Below are 18,322 nucleotides of genomic sequence, written 5' to 3' on the forward strand. Positions count from 1 at the left end.
GCCGAACGAAATAAAAGATGACAAGTTCGTTTCCTTCAATAACAAATTTTCTTCATAGAACACTTACTCGATCCTCGTAGCAATTCTGTCTCCTCTGTCGAGGATATGAGAACTATCCTGATCCTCTATTTTTCCACTGTGTGATCTCTAAATTTTCCTTTTTTCTCCTTTTTATTTTATTTCTTTTTTCTTGCGTTGTACTTTAATTCTTTTCCTTCTTCTATCTTCTTCTATCTTCTTCTTCTTCTTCTTCTGTCTTTTTCTGTCTTCTTTCTATGTATATACATACATCTTACGTTTAGGTTGACATAATATCGCGAGTAAAGTCGCATCCACGATGAGCCGATCTTTGTGTCCATCGTGATTATTCCGTCATTATAATGTATTATAAATGTAGAAAACGTCGTATCCTACCCCCTCCCCATCTGCTTTTCGATCGATTTAAGGAAGAAACGTATCTTCTCTTGTCGCGTTCGAGCATATACATACATAGGTATCGAGAGATATGTATCTTATATACAACATATAGTAATCAGATGCGCTAGAGCAAGCAAACGAGTAAATAATAATCAGGTCACGACCGATTTCATCGACGATCGTTGCTATACGACTTGTCGTCTGATTTCGCGTCTTTATTTATACGTGCATTGAGAGAAGAATGACGTTATCAAATGAAAAATATACGATTGATAAAATAAAATGAAGGGAGATACATAAAACGAAACAGAAAGAAAAAATGAAAAAAAAAAAAGAAAACATAAAAAAACAGAGAAATCGTAGGATAACGCATACAATACATAAAATATACATATTATACAGATCGGTGGCATTTAAGACAATATATTATACTCCGATATCTTTGTCCGACTAAAAAAGATACGAACAAATGTTTAGAACAAAAGTTACCTGATTCGAAGAAAAGAAATGGAAAATAACGGAGGAGTCCCTTTTTTTTTTTCTTTTTTCTTTTTTCTTTCTTTTCAAATGTTAATGATTAGAAAATGATTAGAAACGCAAGAACTAAGAAAAATCTTTATCTACGATCGTTCTTATCGCGTCTACAATTTTTGCTTTCTTTTTATTTTTATTTTTTTTTTTTTTTTTATTTTTCCTCTTTCGATTCGTCGTAAGATCGACACCGGAAAACTTGAAAGATAAATATTTCACAGTACGTATGTGCGTGCGTAAAAAGGAAAAAGAAATAATAATAATAAAAATTTTAAAAATTATATTATTTATCCACGGAAAAGTATTGAAAACGTTCTTCGACAACATCGATACAACTTCGAAACCGTCCAATCGAAAATCCAAAGATGTGTTCTGCGAAGGAATTCGAAATATCGGCAGCATAATCTACGAAAAAAAGCTGCCAACCAAATTGTTTCTTTCTCACTTATTTATTTTTTTATCTTTATTAATTGTTTGTTTAATATTTTCCTTTTTTTTTTTCTTTTCTTTTTTCATAGATCTCGTCGAGAGATCAACTTTCAATATATTTTCCATTATTCGCAATTAATTGATTATCCTTTAAATCCTACAGAAGGTAGGATCCGATATAATAAATGTAAATCCTTCGAGATAATATCAATGTTGTGAAAAACGACGAATAGATATGACGTTTAGAAAAAGGCTCCTTCTAAATATTAAACATTTTTTCAAACAGACCAAATGATTTTGTTCGATAACGTTTATTCGCGTCTAACTCGCGAAAAGAAGAAGAAAAAGAAAAAAAGAGAAAAACAAAAAAAGAGAAAAACTAAAAAAAAGAAAGAGAAAGATATTCGAGTATAAGGTTTTAAATACCGCACCTCTCTTATATACATACGTATACATACTGTATTTAACTATTGCAAAATGTTGTTACGTCGCTACTTGCATTGTATTTTGTACAAAATGTCCTTATTCATGTACTTAATCATTTTCTCTCATTCGATTATCGTCAATCGATTAAGAATAATAGATCATTCATGTTTGTTGTTATGTCATGCGTTTACAGGAGAATGCAAAGTATACATACATACATACATACATACATACATACATACATACATACATACATACATATATACATACGTACATACATACGTACATATATTCCCACGCGAGTTCAAAATAAAAGAAGAAAAAAAAACAAATAAAAAAAAGAAAAAACATTCTTATTGGATATAAATCACGCAATTCGAATAATACGAATAAACGCGTATCATTTGGTATCCATTGAAAAAAAGAACAATGATGTCACTCGTATGTATGTGTATACATATAAACAAACATACATACATACATACACGTCCTTTTCTTGTTTCCTTCATTCACTTGGAATTCTTTCGTTTTTTAAATTATTTTCATCCTTCTTCATTTTTTCCCCTTAAATCATCAGATTTAAATTAATAAAAATAAATGCAGAAAAAGGACAAGAAGATCGACGCGCAACATATCGGATCGAAGTAAATTTTGTGAGTGTTAACAAATTTAAAAAATGTTACGAAAGGTTTCGATTAATAATCAAGCTTTACGCATACCGATTTATCTTCGATTCAACGCGTTAATTTTGAGACAGTTACGTACACGCATATATGTATATACATATATATATATATATATACACACACACACACACACACACACACAAATAAACACACTTTCTTTTTTCCTTAACGTAAGACAAAAATCGAATCGACGATCGATAGTATCTCCCTCGATCATCACGCATATGGATTTTTTCAATTGAAAAATGTATTTTGCTCGGTCCTTCGCGTTCGTATTCTATTATAGAATTGTGAATCGTGATAAGGATAAACGAACGTTTTAAAAGTCTGCCTGAATTAATTAATTATTTTTTCGACCGAACGTTAATGATATCTTTACGCAATAAACATCGAAATGATCGATCTTTCGTATACTATTATTATTATTATTATTATTATTATTATTACTATTATTATTATTACTATTGTGATTATTATCATCATCATCATCATCATCATCATCATTATTACTACTATTATTATTATTATCGAAAGATATATATTAAAAATTAACAATTAATATATAGGATTGATTTATGTACATGATGGGATACAGGATAATCATCGTTTTTATTATTTTTACTCTCTTTTCATTCTTTCGTTTTTATTTATTTATCTATTTATTTATTTATATGTACATACACACATACATAGTATATACATACATACATACATGCATACATATATGGAGAAATATGTATGTATCGTATAAAGATCTTCGTACGACTCTTCATTGGCCCAATTAAAAAGATTTATCAGAGACGTAATAGTGAGAGCGTACATAATTTATGATCTTGATTCAGGCAATGTTAAAAAAAAGACTGATACGAAGTTTCAAAGCCGTTGGTACTTAACGAACCGTGATTATAATAATGCGCCAGAACATTTCCACATAAAGTTTTACTGTTTGTACATTTGATTTTGAATATCGGTATAAAAAAATAGCGCTACTTTTCGAAAGACACAATAATACATCGCGATTAGAAACCTTTAGATCATTGGAATAGTTAAAAAAAAGGTTCACACTCGAAAAAATTCGAGGAGTGTCAGCGTTTTTAGTAGCATTTGATGAGAGAGGAAGAGACAGAGAAAAAAAGGAACAATGAATTTGCTATCGATCGACGACATATTTCTTCTAAATTCTGTATCCAATTTATAATATTCACCTACATTAAAATTATCTGCATTTTTTCCTGTTTCCTTTTTTTTCTTTTCTTTCTTATAAATGTTTAAAGTTATTACAAATCTTTGCATTTTGTTATTCACTTCTTGATTATTTTTTTAAATTTATTAAAGAAAAAAAGAGATAGAGATGATTGTAGATACATAGACTTTCTTTTATCATCATCATTATTATTATTATTATTATTATTATTATTATTATTATTATTATTATTATTATTATTATTATTATCGAAATATTCTTTATATATTAGATAAAATTATTATCGTCATCGATTGGATACAGAAAAAAAAAATTAAAAAAAAAGAAGAAGATACATATATCACGGTACAAAAATCACAACCGATCGAACGACATCTCTATTCAATATTGTTAGATGTTAGAAGTTAGTTTAAGAAACGACGAGATATTTAGGATTAAAATGCTCATTATTCATAGTACGATACGTACGATAGCACGCGAAAAGGATCTACGTCTTTTGTCTTCGTGATCAGACCAAATTTCCTAGTGATAATGATAGTAAAGACAGAAAAACAATAAACTCTGGAGCGAACGCAATATTCCAAGATGGAGAAAGCAAAAGGAATCGTTCTATCATCGATTTTATTGTTAGCGTTATTATATATACATATATGTATACACATATTGGATTGGATAATAAGTTCGTTCGCATTTTGACGATTTTTGTATATATATATACATACATATACATATATATATATATATATATATATATATATATATAAACATTTTCTTAAGATATTGCATATAATTGTTGCTTTCTATAAGTAGATCAAATTGTTAAATATGATTTGTGTAGAATGATAGTTAATTTTGATCGATCAATTTCTTATTAATTAATAGAGTAGAATTTGTCTAATAAAAAATTTAGCTTGTGATTATTTAATAAAATTGCAAAAAAAAATAATGTTCATTCTTTGAGACGATTGTTCATACGTAAAAAGTGATTAATAGAAATTAATTGATTTTGATTGAAATATTTGAATCTCTGCGTCGTATTGTTCGTAAAAAATTGATTAATAAGATATCCCAAAGAATTATATAAGTTATACAAAAAGATAAATGATTCAGATCTCAGATATTCTCTTTTTTTTTTTCTCTTTTTTAGTGAAGAAAAACTTTTATAAAAAAAAAGCCTTGACAAAAAGGAAGAAAGAAAAAACGAAGAAAAGAATAAATTTGAACGAACTTACAATGCAATCAAATATATTATACATGAATGAAGCGACAAAGCGCGCAGACTGAACGTAAAAATATGCTATTGTAGTGCGTTCTCCTAGTTGATCGTTATCTCCAAAATTCACGCGTGTTGCATAAATATGTTATTGACATCATCGTTAGAGATGGACATAGGATAATTCGAGATGGGGCTCATTGTCACAGGAACTTTTTAACATCGCCGCGATTATCGTTGATCGTGTGCACCTTCTTGCTCTCTATAAATTTCAAGATGTTATAACGTCTTACTAAATATTTACTTTGCGACGATCCATCACAAAATTGTTATATCCTGCCTGTTATCCATTTTCTGTCCACTTCTCTCTTCTTCTTCGATCTGGAATACCATTACAAAAGTATCCAACGTAACGTCATTTTAACTCTCTATAATTTAATTTTTTCTTGAGATTATTCTTTGGGTATGAAGTAAAAATTGAGTTTTTATTTGTATATAAATTGAAACTTACAAACCCATAAAGTGATTATAAAGGGTTAACCGAAAGGCTTGATCCTTTTTTTTTCTCTATAGAAAGGGATAATAATGAAAAGAAATTTGTGGAGGAGAGATAACAAAATTTAAAAGGATAAAAAAGATATCTATTTTCTTTTCTTCTTATATGTATATATATATATATATATTTTTTTTTTCTCCTTACCACCACACCAAACGATAACGCAATATCTCCTCCCCCTTTTTTTTCCTATATGATTCTAATCATTCCTGTCTTTTCAATATTGCCGTTTAGACTAAAATTCGATATCCCTTATATACTTATGCGTTGCTAGCGTACGTGTAATGGTCCTCGCTTAAAGTACATACTTACTTGTATGACATGAGAGTTGTAACGTTAAATTACGTTACGTTATTAATAAAATGTGGAACGTTTCTATCGCTGCAAGAAAATTCCAATGAAGGAAAGAAGACACACGTGCGTGATGAAAGGAGTTATGAAAGTATGTGCGAAAGAGAGAGAGAGAGAGAGAGAGAGAGAAACAGACAGAAACAGATGGAAAGACAAATTCGATGGGGTTTGAGAGAGGGAGGGAAACGTGTTTAATTCGCATCTTTCGAGTACCGATTGTCCTCCTTCTTTCTCGTCGAACAAAAAAGAAAAAAAAAATTAAGAGAAAGATGATGTTGTTGTTGTACAAGCGGGTATAGTGCAAATCGATAATTATATACTACGATGACGATGACTTCTAATATAACGAATATCGCGTTGAGATTAAGCATGCCAAGTCGTCAGAGCTATAATAAGTTTCTCATTGAATAACCTTGCGCTTTCTTTTTTCTATAAAGAATCGGTGCATAATCATTAATACTTTGATCTTCTTCCTTTTTTTCTTGTTTTTTTTTTTTTTTCTTTTTCTTTTCTTTCCTTTCTTTTCTCTCTTGTTAGTGTCCACGTGAAATAACGAAGAAAAAGGAAAAAAACTGACATAAGCGAGAAAATTCAACAAAAAACACATAATGTTATTATAAACAATTAATTAATAAAAGACAAATCTTGTTTGTTGTTACTTGTGCTATTCCTCCACAACTTTTTTCTCTTTTATCTTCTTTCTTCCATCTTTTCTTTTTTGATACTATAGTTATGAAACGTTTCCTTTTAAACTGGATAGTAGAGAAGTAAAGGATTTTTTTTCTTTTTTTTTTTTTTTTTTATATTTCTCTCGATGTTGATCGTACGTATACGAATTGTCAAAGTTGACGATATTTTTTATTATATTTTTTCTTTTTGTTTCTTTTTTTTTTTTTTTCTTCATTGAAATATACATATCAATGAAACAAACGTATACACGATATCGATGGAAATGCCCTATTTAATACGTTTATATCGATACATGTATTAAAGGTGGAGAAGCTCTCGAAATAGCTTCTAGATCAAGAAACCATTGTATTTTATCACGATCGACATATTAATTGAAAAGTAATTTTTACGATTTAACTGTCTTCTTCCCAAACGGTTTCCGTAAGGATAGCGATGTTATCCAATCCACGCATTGGTGCATACTCCAAAGTCCACATCAGGTTGGTAAATACAACTATACATAGATTAGACAGAACAAAGGATTAAACTTTAAAGGATAAACGCGTGATATTCGCGATTACTCGTAGGGGAAACATATAAAAGAAAAAAAGGAAAAAAAGCATTTAACAAGATTTTTATTCGAGATACTCACGCATCTCTCCTTGATGTAAATCAGCAATAAGTTCCGGACAAGAACTATTGCACGGATTGATAGGTGTTAATCGCAATTGGGTGGCACCGCGAAGCTGTGCCAAAGCTATTAAGCCAGAATCTAATTCGACTTTTTTATAGCTAGGACTGTTGTAATCCGAGGACATAAGGACCCAATTGAAGTGTGCCGGTGATACCGTGCTCGAAAGAAAGTAAGGTCTCTGATAATATTTTCTTAATACTTTGACGGCATTGATGTCACAATTTTGCCAATGCACAAACCACTTGGCAACTTCGGGAGAGTGTACTCGTCGTAAAAAAGCTGCTAGATCGGACGAACCGGTGCGTAAATTAGACGTGAGAGCACACGGGACCGTTTCCATTAAACGTTCGTTCTCCAAGTAAAGCTGATCGAATGATTCAAAAATTAATTATGCAATTTAAATGATTTTATAATAGGAACGTTCGATAATTTTTTTTCTACTCACGTGAGTTATATTATCGAACCAAAAATAATCCGTATTCATAACTGCCCATGTGTCCATCGCATCGGTAATAATAGCTGGTGCATCCCGACTAAGATAATTATCAACGAGGCTGCGATATCTTACGTCCGATAAACGATCAATCGTTTCAAGAGCTTCGCAAGTCTTCAAATTCATAAGAATATATAAAAAAAACATTTTTTTTTTTTCTTTCTTTTTTTTTTTTTTGAGTCCTACGTACGATAGCTGCTAAAATTCTACCTACCACGCAATCTTCTTCCGTAATCGTGTAATCATTGTAAAAGGGATTATTAATCATGCAATTTTCGTAATAAAGAGGTTGCCAGTTCCAGATTGGTAATACTTTGATCAATAATAAACGGCTAAGAGCAGTAAAATGAGTGCCAACGAAATCAAGTTGGGCTGCCAGACAAGCCAATGTACCAAGCACAACGAGTATCAAAGTACCACGAAAAACAAGTTGCAACCATGAACGGCGCATCGCCGCTACCAAAGGTTGACATATTATATCCATTTCTTCCTCCGTAAAACCAGCTTGCTGACAATATCTGTAAACATAGATAAAGGAAAATGAAAGATACACAGATTTGTCTTTAGATTTTAATCAACATTTTTATTCTAATATACCATCGTTCTAATCCACGAGATAAGAAACACGAAATGTATGATTAAAGTCAATTACTTGTAAAATGAATTTAGCTCGTCATCGATTAGTCTTAGCTTCTCCGAATGGCTCATTTCATGCTGCTCCTTCGTATACGCTTTACGTGGTTGTTTCACACACTTACTACTCGACATTTTTTCGTTTTCTTTCACAAGATCTTCGTATCTTCTAATTCACACAATATTTCTCGTAAATCCAAGAAATATCGAGGAAAAGGCGAGAACAGTAGTCGATGATGCCGAACAAAACTGTATTCGTAGCGCACGCGCTCAACCTTTCTTTCTCTCTTTATCTCTCTCTCTCTCTCTCTCTCTCTTACTCACCCCTTTAAACAAGTATCGATTCTCATTGAAACGCGGGATATTGTCTACGTCATTTTAGAAAGAATTTTTTGTCGGCTTAGATATAAAATTTACATATCGTTCCTTTCATTCCTTCCGATTATAATTCTATTCATTTAATCATAATTACAGGCTTATTATTTTACTTAAATAAGGTAAAAATGACAATAGACAACGTAACAGTGAAAATGAAAATGTTAATTCAAGACAATATAATACAACTCCTTTTTCAATCTGTATTCACGTATTCGTTTACAATGGCGCAATGCCATCATCAGCTTTAATGCTAACCTATCTAATTTAACTTTCACATATCTTTCATAATCTTCTGCAGTGAAGAAATATTTACATTCTGAAATTAAAATATAACTATATATTAGAATTTGGGAAGTAAATTATTATTTAGTTTATATACATCTATTAAAAGAATACTTCGCATAGATTTATTTTTTTAGTTGAAAAAAAATTACCATTGCCTTCGCAGATAATATCTTGTTTTTTATAATATAAATACAGATCAAGATCGCCTTTTTTTCTAGCGACTACCTTTCCAGCAGACAACAAAGAATATTTTGCTTTTAATACTAGATTGATAGAATTAATTAAACCATTAATCATTTGCAAAGATTGCCTTCCAATCATATATTTGGGTAGTTGATCGAACTCTTCCTCTTTCATCAAAGATATTTTTGGATATTCTGGTTCATTAAAAAGTGCCTTTTTACAATCCTTAATAGTAGATGCTTGAACATCTGCCATATCATTAACAGCTACATTTTTCTGCTTGTCTTTATCAGCAATTGGTATATGTGAAGAGTTAGTGACAGAACATACGTTAGAAATAGATTGCATTGACTCGCTCTTGTTATTATTTGCATATGCTGTTAGCAATTCTTCTGGGATATTTTTATACATGTCTAATATTTTTTCATTCAAATGTTGATACAATAATAACATCTTCTATATATATAAATGTATAAATAACACAATTTATCTAATATATTTATATAATTAAAAAAAAATATTCTCTCGCTTACCTGAGAAGAATTATTGTTTTCCTTTAATCGGTCTAAATACTTTCTTAAAATACAAACTCCGCTTGAAATATTAAGAATAGAATCTCGAATAAACATGAGAATCTCCTTTAAATTGTTTCTACCTGTAATACAATTTAAAAAACTGCTCTTTAAAATACGAATAAGTATACTTTATAATTATTACAATAAATTTATTACTCTTTATAAATGTTGTTTCCATTTGAAGCCGATCAAGTATTTCACATTGACTTTCAAGCATGTTCTCTATACTTAATTCACATTCCATTTTGATAAAGGATCAAAATACTTTGTCGTAAAAATAACGAATCTATTAAGAAATTTGAATTTCCCAGAGCTAGTAGTAAAGAGATAGTTAAGAAAGGTAGACATTGCTCTATAAATTGTTTTATGATAAAGGATCACATACCGATAGATGGCGGTAATCATTTATTTGTCCAAAAATATTATCAATGATGTAATATTTTAAAGAACATATGATTAAAAAAAGATTACTTGGAATATATATATATATATAATTATTCATTTCTAAGAACTATTCATATTTATTCCAATAGAAATTAATCAATATTAATTCAAAAATGAATACTTACTAATATTCGCGATGCTAGCGCCACCATGTGACGAAATAACTAATGTTAAATATTTACGAAAAATAATTTCAAATTACGCGGTATCTGTGATAATAGTTGACGAAACAACGTACGCTTAGTAGAGTTGATTTTTGTGTTCATATTGCTTCTAATTCGTGAGGAATATTCATAATAATTATTTTTTCGTCGTTGCAGACATTAAAGTTGCAAACTTCTTTAGAAACGAGTTGAAATAATGTATTCAAGTAACAATTGATTAGGAATATTGAATTGAAGATTGAGTCAACAATGATCCAAATTGATTTAATTAAAAATAAAAAATTGATCAATAATTTAGTTCAATATATTATTTTGTTGAATTAATTTCAAGTTTTGTATATATATATATATATATATAATATATCAATATTACAGCTACTCTGTTACATTGTAGCTAATTGAAACTAACAAGAATAAACTATTAAGATTACTTAAATCTCCAAAAAAAATATCGCATTGTCTTGTATGTAATACGATGTTAATATTTAAATTACAATGAAGTTGTTAGTTTTTATTCCACAAACTTTCCACACCGAAAAATCTGGCTATGTATTTGGTAAAATTATATATGACAAACATAGAAATATGAAAAAATATTATATTGTTGGAATATGTGAAAAAGATATAATTGAAATAAATAAGTCTGTTAACCTTATTGGTTATTATTATAATACCAATTGTATTATTGAAAATGTAGATAGAAAGTATATTGACTGGATGGATATTTATCTTACCACAGTGAACTCATCGTGTAATACAGATTATAATTATTGCATAGAAAATATTATTAGTAATAATAGAAAAATTTGTCTATCGTCTTGTTCTGTTATCATAATAATCTATGATTTGTTAGCACTGCAAGAGACTGAACTGTTGATTGCTAAAACAACATCTAATGATCATTTTTATGAGCTTATGAAAATATTACAAATGGAAGAAGTTAAATATAGTATAAAAAAGAAATCTAAGTTTGTTTCTATAAAGGAAACTTTTATTTATTATAATGCATATTTATGTTTGATTCCAATTCTTTTTTTTCTAAAAATCACAAATAAATTACTACCAATATTAAAATATTCATCATTGGGTTTACATTTAAATGGGTGGCTAGAAAATGCTAAATGGATCTTGATCAATATAATACAAAAAAAAAGAATTACCTTGAAAACAGGCAGTTATATTTCTGCGACAATTATAGATATTTTATTTGGTGTAATAGTTTTACAATTATCATTACGTTACTTTAATGATATATCACCTTCTGAAGTATTATTAAAGAATGCAGAGGCAAGTGTCCATCACTATATACGTATACTTTGTTTTTTGGGTATATATACATATATATTATATTAAACTTGCAGAAAGTAGTGGAGTCATTGAAAAATTTGATTCAGTGGCTAATGGGTGCTCCAGCTGGCTTAAAATTAAATTATGCATTTAATAATATGCTTGGAAAGTTTTTCTTATATCATATACATCTATGGTGGACATTTTTGATATTTATGACACCTGTAATGGATTTTGCATTTGAAGTATTATTATTATTTGGAAGGCTTGGTATTACTTTTCAAATATCAATAGCCTCTGATTTTTTAGCACTTATTAGTTTCCACACATATTGTATTTATGTTTATGCAGCAAGGTATGAAAGTATTATTGTATCAATGTTCGTACGATTATAAATTTTATAAAGAAAATAACTATTATAATGAACATTGCAGGCTCTTTAATATTCAATTAAATGCACTCATATCTCTATTTAGACTGTTTTTGGGCAAGAAAAAAAATCCTTTACGAGAAAGAGTGGATTCTTGTCAATATAAACCAGATCAATTATTTGTGGGGACTTTATTATTTACCATTCTTCTATTTCTTGTACCAACAACATGGGTATATTATACAGTTTTTACTACGGTAAATAAATGATTTTTATTAGTATCATATACTTGGCCAGCGGTTACTAATATTTTGACATTTGTATAATTCAGTTTAGACTTTTGCTAACTGGCTTTAGTGGACTTCTAGCTAGATTAAGACTTTATTTTCAAGTTACACCCGTCTATGCATTTATTAAATGGTTATTTAATTCTTATTGTACACGTAGTAAGTAATTAACGAAATTTACATTTATATCATATAATAATATACATTTAGTTTCAAAAGTTTTATAAATATCTGAAATTTTAGGTAGCATTTATATTAAATTACATTCACATCAGTCAAAGAATAATATGACAATAACTTTGTGGATGACAATGGTCACATCCTCATGGGGTCAAACATGGAAAAACTGTGTTATAGATACCATCGCTTATCAACCATCTATTAAATGGAGCGAAATATTGAATAGTATAATATGGGGACAATTAATATATCCATTATAGTACAATTGTCTATTGGAAAAATCAAGTTAATGAATTACAATATATAATAAAAAAATTTTTATTATTTTATGTTTGTTATTTAGGAAATCCTTTCAAGTTTATGTAAATAAACATACTGATATAAATTCAATAATTATTTATTTATTTAATTGATAATTGAAGAAAAAAAGATATTATACAATTGGATGAATAAAAGAATTCAATTACATATAAACTAATTACTATAATATTTATAGTTATAATTTCTTGGATACTACATTTTCATTATCAATCCCTGATACAATCTTTGGTACAAGTTCTAATAATGGTTTATTAAGAGATAAATCTATGTCATTTTCTTCTCTTAAAATAAAAAAATAGATCATAAAAATCATTAGACTAATTGTTATAACATCAGATTCATATGGATGTCTTTCAGGTAAAGGATGACGCGTTTGAGAGGCAAGCCAAGTTGATGCTTTTGACGTAGAATACTTAATAGGTTCGTTTGAATTGTCATCATCTACAATTTTATCTTTTGATGATGCTTTCCTATTGCTTTGAAGGAGTAAGTTGTAAAGACCTGTCTGTCTGAAATCCAGATTTTGCTAAATTATATAAAAACTTAAAACTAGATGACAATCATTAGTTTGTCAAAAAACTTATTGAATGCATTAATAAAACTAATCAATGTGAATTCATAATGCTTGTAATACTCTATTTAATTTCATTCTACTTGGAATAGAATATAAAAAGACAATGTTTATCACTTCCAATATATACTTTCATAACCTCTATATTGTTCACAAAAACAAACGCAGTATAATTACCTCGCGAAAAAAACCTTTTTGCATTGATTCTGGAAGCTTACTTTTACAAATTGTGTTAACATTTTGATAATACTTTATGATTTCTTTGATCAACAATTGATTAATATTTATTATTTTAGTATTTTAGTATAATTTATAATGCTGACGCAAGTTCTTTGTAAATGTCTGTCATAAATTATATGTCTATATGTATGTTTAATGTTTTACTAAAACTTAACATATCTTAGCGAATTATTTATAAAGTGCGTAATAGTATATGAACATATATAAAAGTCATACACATAAATTATTGGTTGAGTAGTAGTTTTTCTTAATTGGATCGTAGTGAATTAAAAAAAAATGAACAACGCACATGCGCTGGCGGGATATATATGTGTGTGTATATATATATATGTATTGTGAATTCATAGCATATGAATACATCCAAAGAAAAAAGTCGTTGGCACATGCTGCGGCAACCTATCTCGAATCTCGGCATGGCACTAATATATTTTATCGCAAATAACCCTTTAATTTTTACTTCAAAATAATTGCCAAATCGTATTACCTGTTTTCTAACCCGTGCTCAGCTTATTCGTATACAATATAATTATTTTATCATCGTATATTATGGGTTTCGAGAATACGTCAGATTTTGGGGTTAGAAAATCCAAATCGCGAAAGCGTACGAAAATCCGAAAGAATATATTGGAAGGTAAAACGATATTCTTGATGAATTTGTAAATGTAATATTGTTAATTATATTTTTTGAATATAGTAATGTAATGGTTTTGGGAAAAAAAAATAAGTGTCTTGTATCTTCAAATAATATTATTGTGGAACAATGTAGAAAATGCAATGTGGGTGTATATATATATATATACGCGCTAAAGTTTGATTTGAAAGACGAATTATAAGAAGTGATAATAACTATTTCGTTATATATTAATTAGAAAAAAAAAAAGAGAAAGAGCGAAAATAAAGATGATATAAGACGTATTCGGATTTTTTACGCATCGTTTCAGTTGTAATAAATTTAGTGAAGAAATTTGTTTATTTTCTTATTTTATATTTTAATAAATTATCGAATTATCGTAATAGAGATATTGATACTTTTATATTTTTGACATTTCAAAAATAACAAATACTTGAGATATGCATTTCAAAGTTTAAAAAAATTAAAGCATCAAAATACATAATTTTTTTTATAAGCAATCTTCTATATCAAACATCATGTAACACATATAATTAATATGTCTGTTTATAAGAGATATATCTTGCCATTTACAGATAAGAAATCTCAAGTAAATTGTGACACAAATATTATAAAGAATGCCAATGATGAAACAGGAGAATCTAATGAAGCTTTTCTGGAAAGAACACAACAGAGGACAAGTAAACGCAAAATTAATGATAAAGTCTCTAAAAACAGTCTTAATCATAAAGCAACAAAAAGCAAAATAGAAGAAACTGGTAGCATTGATATATTGGAAAAGAATTCAAGCGATATCGAATCATTGACCGAAGAAAAAATATCAAAACGTCGAAAACGTGGAAGGTGAAAAAAATTATATTTAAATCATAATAGATAATATTATTTATTAAAAGATTGTATAACCTAATTTATATTTTTAGTACTGCACTTGTTGAAAGTAATGGAGGTACAGGAGACATAAATACTAATGTTTCTGAAGAAAATGCAAAAGAAACAGAAACACCTTCAAAACGAAAAATAAAAAGAGAAAAAGCTGAACAAAGAGAAGCAGAAAAACGGGAAGCTACTAAAGTAGAAGCAACTCAGAAAGCACTTACTTATGTTAGAAAGGTATAAAAAAATGAACTTATACATGGATCAATATGAAGTATCTGATTACATTAACAAGCGGTTTTTTATTTCGTGTTTTTTGCTTTTAGTGGAAATATTCCAAAAGTGAATGGAAATTCGAAAAAATAAGACAGATATGGTTAATGGACAATTTACTTGATGATACTCTAATCCCTGATGAAGTATTTCCAATAGTATTAGAGTACTTTGAAGGTTGTAAAGGTATGGCTAGAGAACAACTTTTGAAGAAAGGTATGGATGTTGTACGGATTGCAGAAGAAAATATAGAAAAGAGAGATGAGACTGTAGAATCTGTATCATATAAGAGAGCTAGATTACTTTTACAAGCATTACCAACTGAAACATAATAAATACTAGCTTATATCAAATAAAAAATTAATTTAAAAGAATTATAATTATTGAGAAACAATTGAATGACTTGAAACTATTTAAGATTTTCATAACATCAGGATAATTACTTGTATTTGTACCAGTTGAATAATAATTATGGTAAATATATAATATTTTAAGATGAACAACAAATGAATTATGTAAGATACGGGTTTAATTGACTAATGAGATCAAACATTAGTATTTTGTGTTCTAATTTATATAAATTATTATCGATAAATGTTTATATACTAAAACTCATATCGCTGTAAATGTTCCTGTTATATCTATCTCCTTGAACGTATATAAAAATATGAAATTGTATGTTACATCATAAATAAATTTTAAATTTATTCCATTCTACACTATTTCAAATGAGTTTAAATAAAATTTTATTATATAACATAAAACAAAATGATCTAATCATAAAATCAATTTATATACTAAAAGAAAAAAATATTTATTTAATAATTCAAAATCCCTTTTACAAATAATTACTGCGAAGTAAAATACAGAATATCATTTTTTATACAATCCCAAACTATAAAAGTTTATGAAAGATATATTATATATTCCATCAATTACTTGTAGTAAAATTTTTTTTTACGAAAATAGTACTTTTAACATTGCACGAATATATTATCATATATTAAAGATAATAAGAGAAAAATATATTTAAGATAAATGATACATATTAAAACAAAGCATAGATTACAATCTTTTACTGCAATTTCTTTGTATTTAATAAAAAAAAAAGAAAAATAGTCCAAGTTGAAAAGTATGTATATACTATTTTTTTTTAAATATGTAACATATGCCACAGCTACAAAAGGTACAACAAGACCATACTATATGTAACATTATATTGTACTATTCTGCATATTTGTTAACAAATTGTCTGAGTTTATCTGTATCTTGTAAACCAACAACTCTTTCTAAGACTTTCCCATCCTTCATCGCGATTAAAACAGGAACGCTGCCAACCTAAATCAAGTATTAAATGCCTGATAAGAAATTAAACAAAGATAAATACTAATTGTTTGTAGAAAGAGAAAGGAATGAATTACTAACTTCATAATCAAGTGCAAGATCACTGTTTTCATCAATGTCAACCTTAGCCAAAAGTACTTTTCCCTGTTTCTCTGCGATCACTGATTCTAAACGAGGAGTCAACATGCGGCATGGGTTACACCACCTAGAGAAAGACGAATGTTTTTCATAGTCCAATTAGTTTTTATCTTACAAAGAATTTATTTAAAAAAAAAAGGGATTTCTAATTTAGATAATATTATTATTTATTATTATTACTCACGTCGCGAAAAAATCGACGATCACAGGCACTTTAGAATTTTTTACGCGTTCATTAAAGTCCTTAGGATCTTGAATCTTGAAAGTCGCCGATAGTGCATGTTCTTGTGCTGATGCATTAGCAAAATTTCTTGCATTAAAACTCTTACGAACAGCTCTGATACCAACACGCAACATTTTGTTCACTTTTTAATAGCGAAGTTGATTGATGTTTATTTGTGAATATAATTACTTGAATGTTTAAGAAATCTTATAATTGATTTGGCGCGTAATAAATTATTTTCTTGGGTTACTATTTACTCCTCTTTTTTTTTCGCACTACGATTTCGGACGAATGTGCAACGGGACGAAATGGTTATTTCAATGTATAACCATAAAGTATAGATGGCGTATTCGATTTATGAATAATCAAGAAAGTACTTCTTTATCTACAGTGAGTAAAATAAAAGAGAGACGTTACCGACCGTTTGGATAGGAAAATAAAAATAATAGTTTATTTTTTTACCGAACGTCGGTAAAAGAAGCAAGCGATCAGATAAAAAAAGGACCAATTTAAAAAATTTATAAACAAATGAAAAATTACATGGAAAATGAAAAAGTTTCATCATATATTACATTCTAACATGAAATCTCTAAACAGATTTAATTCAGATTTGAAAGCAAGTACTACTATAAATATCTCTATAAATGATTAATTAGAAAGGAATGTGTTTGTGATATATGTTCATCTAAGATGGTACCATCGCTGACTGATACGAGGGGGAAAACTTGTTCATTGATATTCATATAGCAGAGAATTAGTAACGAGTAGATGCAATGCGCATATAATGCATTGAAAATGTTAATAAAAATCAAAAGTTTTCCGCGATATAATATGACTTAATTGATAACACGATGACCTTGAAATAGTGTATGTTGCAGAAATAATTTTCTGCAAAGTAAACATTTACCTTGATAAGTAATTATATTGATCGTATAAGCGAGCGTAGGTGGCATCCACGGTGGTCTTATTTCACAACATATCGTTAGGATTGCGTTATGCAACGGGACGCACGTCCTATCATGGCGCGGTGCGGTGCGGTGCATTGTCCGCATTGAGCGGGACGGAAACAGTGTGCATTTTAGCTGGAGCATTTAGCCGAGCAGACACACTTCGTTGCATTGGATTGTCTATTTACATGTTACATTCGGAGAAGAAACAGAAAGATAGAGACAAAAATTGAATATTGATTTTATTCAATATTTTTTTTTTTAAGCATTGAAATTAGTATAAAAAGAATCGTATTATTTCTTTTG

General features: G+C 28.6%; 5 protein-coding genes across 5 annotated transcripts; 1 reads left to right on the forward strand and 4 right to left on the reverse strand.

Moving 5' to 3' along the window:
• Nucleotides 1-6,756: 6,756 nt before the first annotated feature.
• Nucleotides 6,757-8,673, reverse strand: LOC122632077. Its single transcript, XM_043818530.1, has 5 exons — nucleotides 8,322-8,673; nucleotides 7,884-8,187; nucleotides 7,622-7,783; nucleotides 7,135-7,540; nucleotides 6,757-6,996 (listed from the first exon to the last, which is right to left on the reverse strand). Exons 1-5 carry the CDS (start codon nucleotides 8,435-8,437, stop codon nucleotides 6,896-6,898), a joined length of 1,089 nt encoding a protein of 362 aa, XP_043674465.1. The 5' UTR covers nucleotides 8,438-8,673; the 3' UTR covers nucleotides 6,757-6,895.
• Nucleotides 8,674-8,821: 148 nt separating this feature from the next.
• Nucleotides 8,822-10,078, reverse strand: LOC122632079. Its single transcript, XM_043818531.1, has 4 exons — nucleotides 9,880-10,078; nucleotides 9,682-9,803; nucleotides 9,115-9,604; nucleotides 8,822-8,996 (listed from the first exon to the last, which is right to left on the reverse strand). Exons 1-4 carry the CDS (start codon nucleotides 9,965-9,967, stop codon nucleotides 8,842-8,844), a joined length of 855 nt encoding a protein of 284 aa, XP_043674466.1. The 5' UTR covers nucleotides 9,968-10,078; the 3' UTR covers nucleotides 8,822-8,841.
• A 285-nt stretch (nucleotides 10,079-10,363) lies between these two features.
• Nucleotides 10,364-16,086, forward strand: LOC122631846. Its single transcript, XM_043817995.1, has 11 exons — nucleotides 10,364-11,618; nucleotides 11,693-11,973; nucleotides 12,053-12,245; nucleotides 12,320-12,434; nucleotides 12,519-12,714; nucleotides 12,952-13,022; nucleotides 13,113-13,133; nucleotides 14,081-14,218; nucleotides 14,794-15,061; nucleotides 15,139-15,328; nucleotides 15,418-16,086. The coding sequence occupies exons 1-11, from the start codon at nucleotides 10,827-10,829 to the stop codon at nucleotides 15,694-15,696; spliced, it is 2,544 nt and encodes an 847-aa protein (XP_043673930.1). The 5' UTR covers nucleotides 10,364-10,826; the 3' UTR covers nucleotides 15,697-16,086.
• Nucleotides 12,919-13,809, reverse strand: LOC122632082. The gene is made up of 2 exons (XM_043818535.1): nucleotides 13,525-13,809; nucleotides 12,919-13,285 (listed from the first exon to the last, which is right to left on the reverse strand). The coding sequence occupies exons 1-2, from the start codon at nucleotides 13,584-13,586 to the stop codon at nucleotides 12,952-12,954; spliced, it is 396 nt and encodes a 131-aa protein (XP_043674470.1). The 5' UTR covers nucleotides 13,587-13,809; the 3' UTR covers nucleotides 12,919-12,951.
• Nucleotides 16,087-16,367: 281 nt separating the features above from the next.
• On the reverse strand, nucleotides 16,368-17,390 carry LOC122632081 (thioredoxin, mitochondrial-like). The gene is made up of 3 exons (XM_043818533.1): nucleotides 17,031-17,390; nucleotides 16,790-16,913; nucleotides 16,368-16,702 (listed from the first exon to the last, which is right to left on the reverse strand). Exons 1-3 carry the CDS (start codon nucleotides 17,201-17,203, stop codon nucleotides 16,589-16,591), a joined length of 411 nt encoding a protein of 136 aa, XP_043674468.1. The 5' UTR covers nucleotides 17,204-17,390; the 3' UTR covers nucleotides 16,368-16,588.
• Nucleotides 17,391-18,322: the final 932 nt, after the last annotated feature.

The sequence above is a fragment of the Vespula pensylvanica genome, chromosome 9 (genome assembly GCF_014466175.1).
Source record: "Vespula pensylvanica isolate Volc-1 chromosome 9, ASM1446617v1, whole genome shotgun sequence".
Classification (NCBI taxonomy): Eukaryota; Metazoa; Arthropoda; class Insecta; order Hymenoptera; family Vespidae; genus Vespula; species Vespula pensylvanica.

Bases quoted from the DNA above. Each gene is read 5' to 3' on its own strand.
- LOC122632077 (XM_043818530.1), bottom strand. From the start codon at position 8,437: ATGTCGAGTAGTAAGTGTGTGAAACAACCACGTAAAGCGTATACGAAG. The intron at 7,784-7,883 runs GTAGGTAGAATT...ATGAATTTGAAG, and splicing joins TTACGGAAGAAGATTGCGTG to ACTTGCGAAGCTCTTGAAAC. The intron at 6,997-7,134 runs GTGAGTATCTCG...ATCTATGTATAG, and splicing joins TTTACATCAAGGAGAGATGC to TTGTATTTACCAACCTGATG.
- LOC122632079 (XM_043818531.1), bottom strand. From the start codon at position 9,967: ATGGAATGTGAATTAAGTATAGAGAACATGCTTGAAAGTCAATGTGAA. The intron at 9,804-9,879 runs GTAATAAATTTA...ATTGTATTACAG, and splicing joins GGAAACAACATTTATAAAGA to GTAGAAACAATTTAAAGGAG. The intron at 8,997-9,114 runs GTAATTTTTTTT...TTTTAATTTCAG, and splicing joins TATTATCTGCGAAGGCAATG to AATGTAAATATTTCTTCACT.
- LOC122631846 (XM_043817995.1), top strand. From the start codon at position 10,827: ATGAAGTTGTTAGTTTTTATTCCACAAACTTTCCACACCGAAAAATCT. The intron at 11,619-11,692 runs GCAAGTGTCCAT...TTAAACTTGCAG, and splicing joins TATTATTAAAGAATGCAGAG to AAAGTAGTGGAGTCATTGAA. The intron at 12,435-12,518 runs GTAAGTAATTAA...CTGAAATTTTAG, and splicing joins TAATTCTTATTGTACACGTA to GTAGCATTTATATTAAATTA.
- LOC122632082 (XM_043818535.1), bottom strand. From the start codon at position 13,586: ATGTTAACACAATTTGTAAAAGTAAGCTTCCAGAATCAATGCAAAAAG. The intron at 13,286-13,524 runs GTAATTATACTG...TCTGGATTTCAG, and splicing joins AAAAAGGTTTTTTTCGCGAG to ACAGACAGGTCTTTACAACT.
- LOC122632081 (XM_043818533.1), bottom strand. From the start codon at position 17,203: ATGTTGCGTGTTGGTATCAGAGCTGTTCGTAAGAGTTTTAATGCAAGA. The intron at 16,914-17,030 runs GTGAGTAATAAT...GTCTTTCTCTAG, and splicing joins ATCGTCGATTTTTTCGCGAC to GTGGTGTAACCCATGCCGCA. The intron at 16,703-16,789 runs GTTAGTAATTCA...TACTTGATTTAG, and splicing joins ATCTTGCACTTGATTATGAA to GTTGGCAGCGTTCCTGTTTT.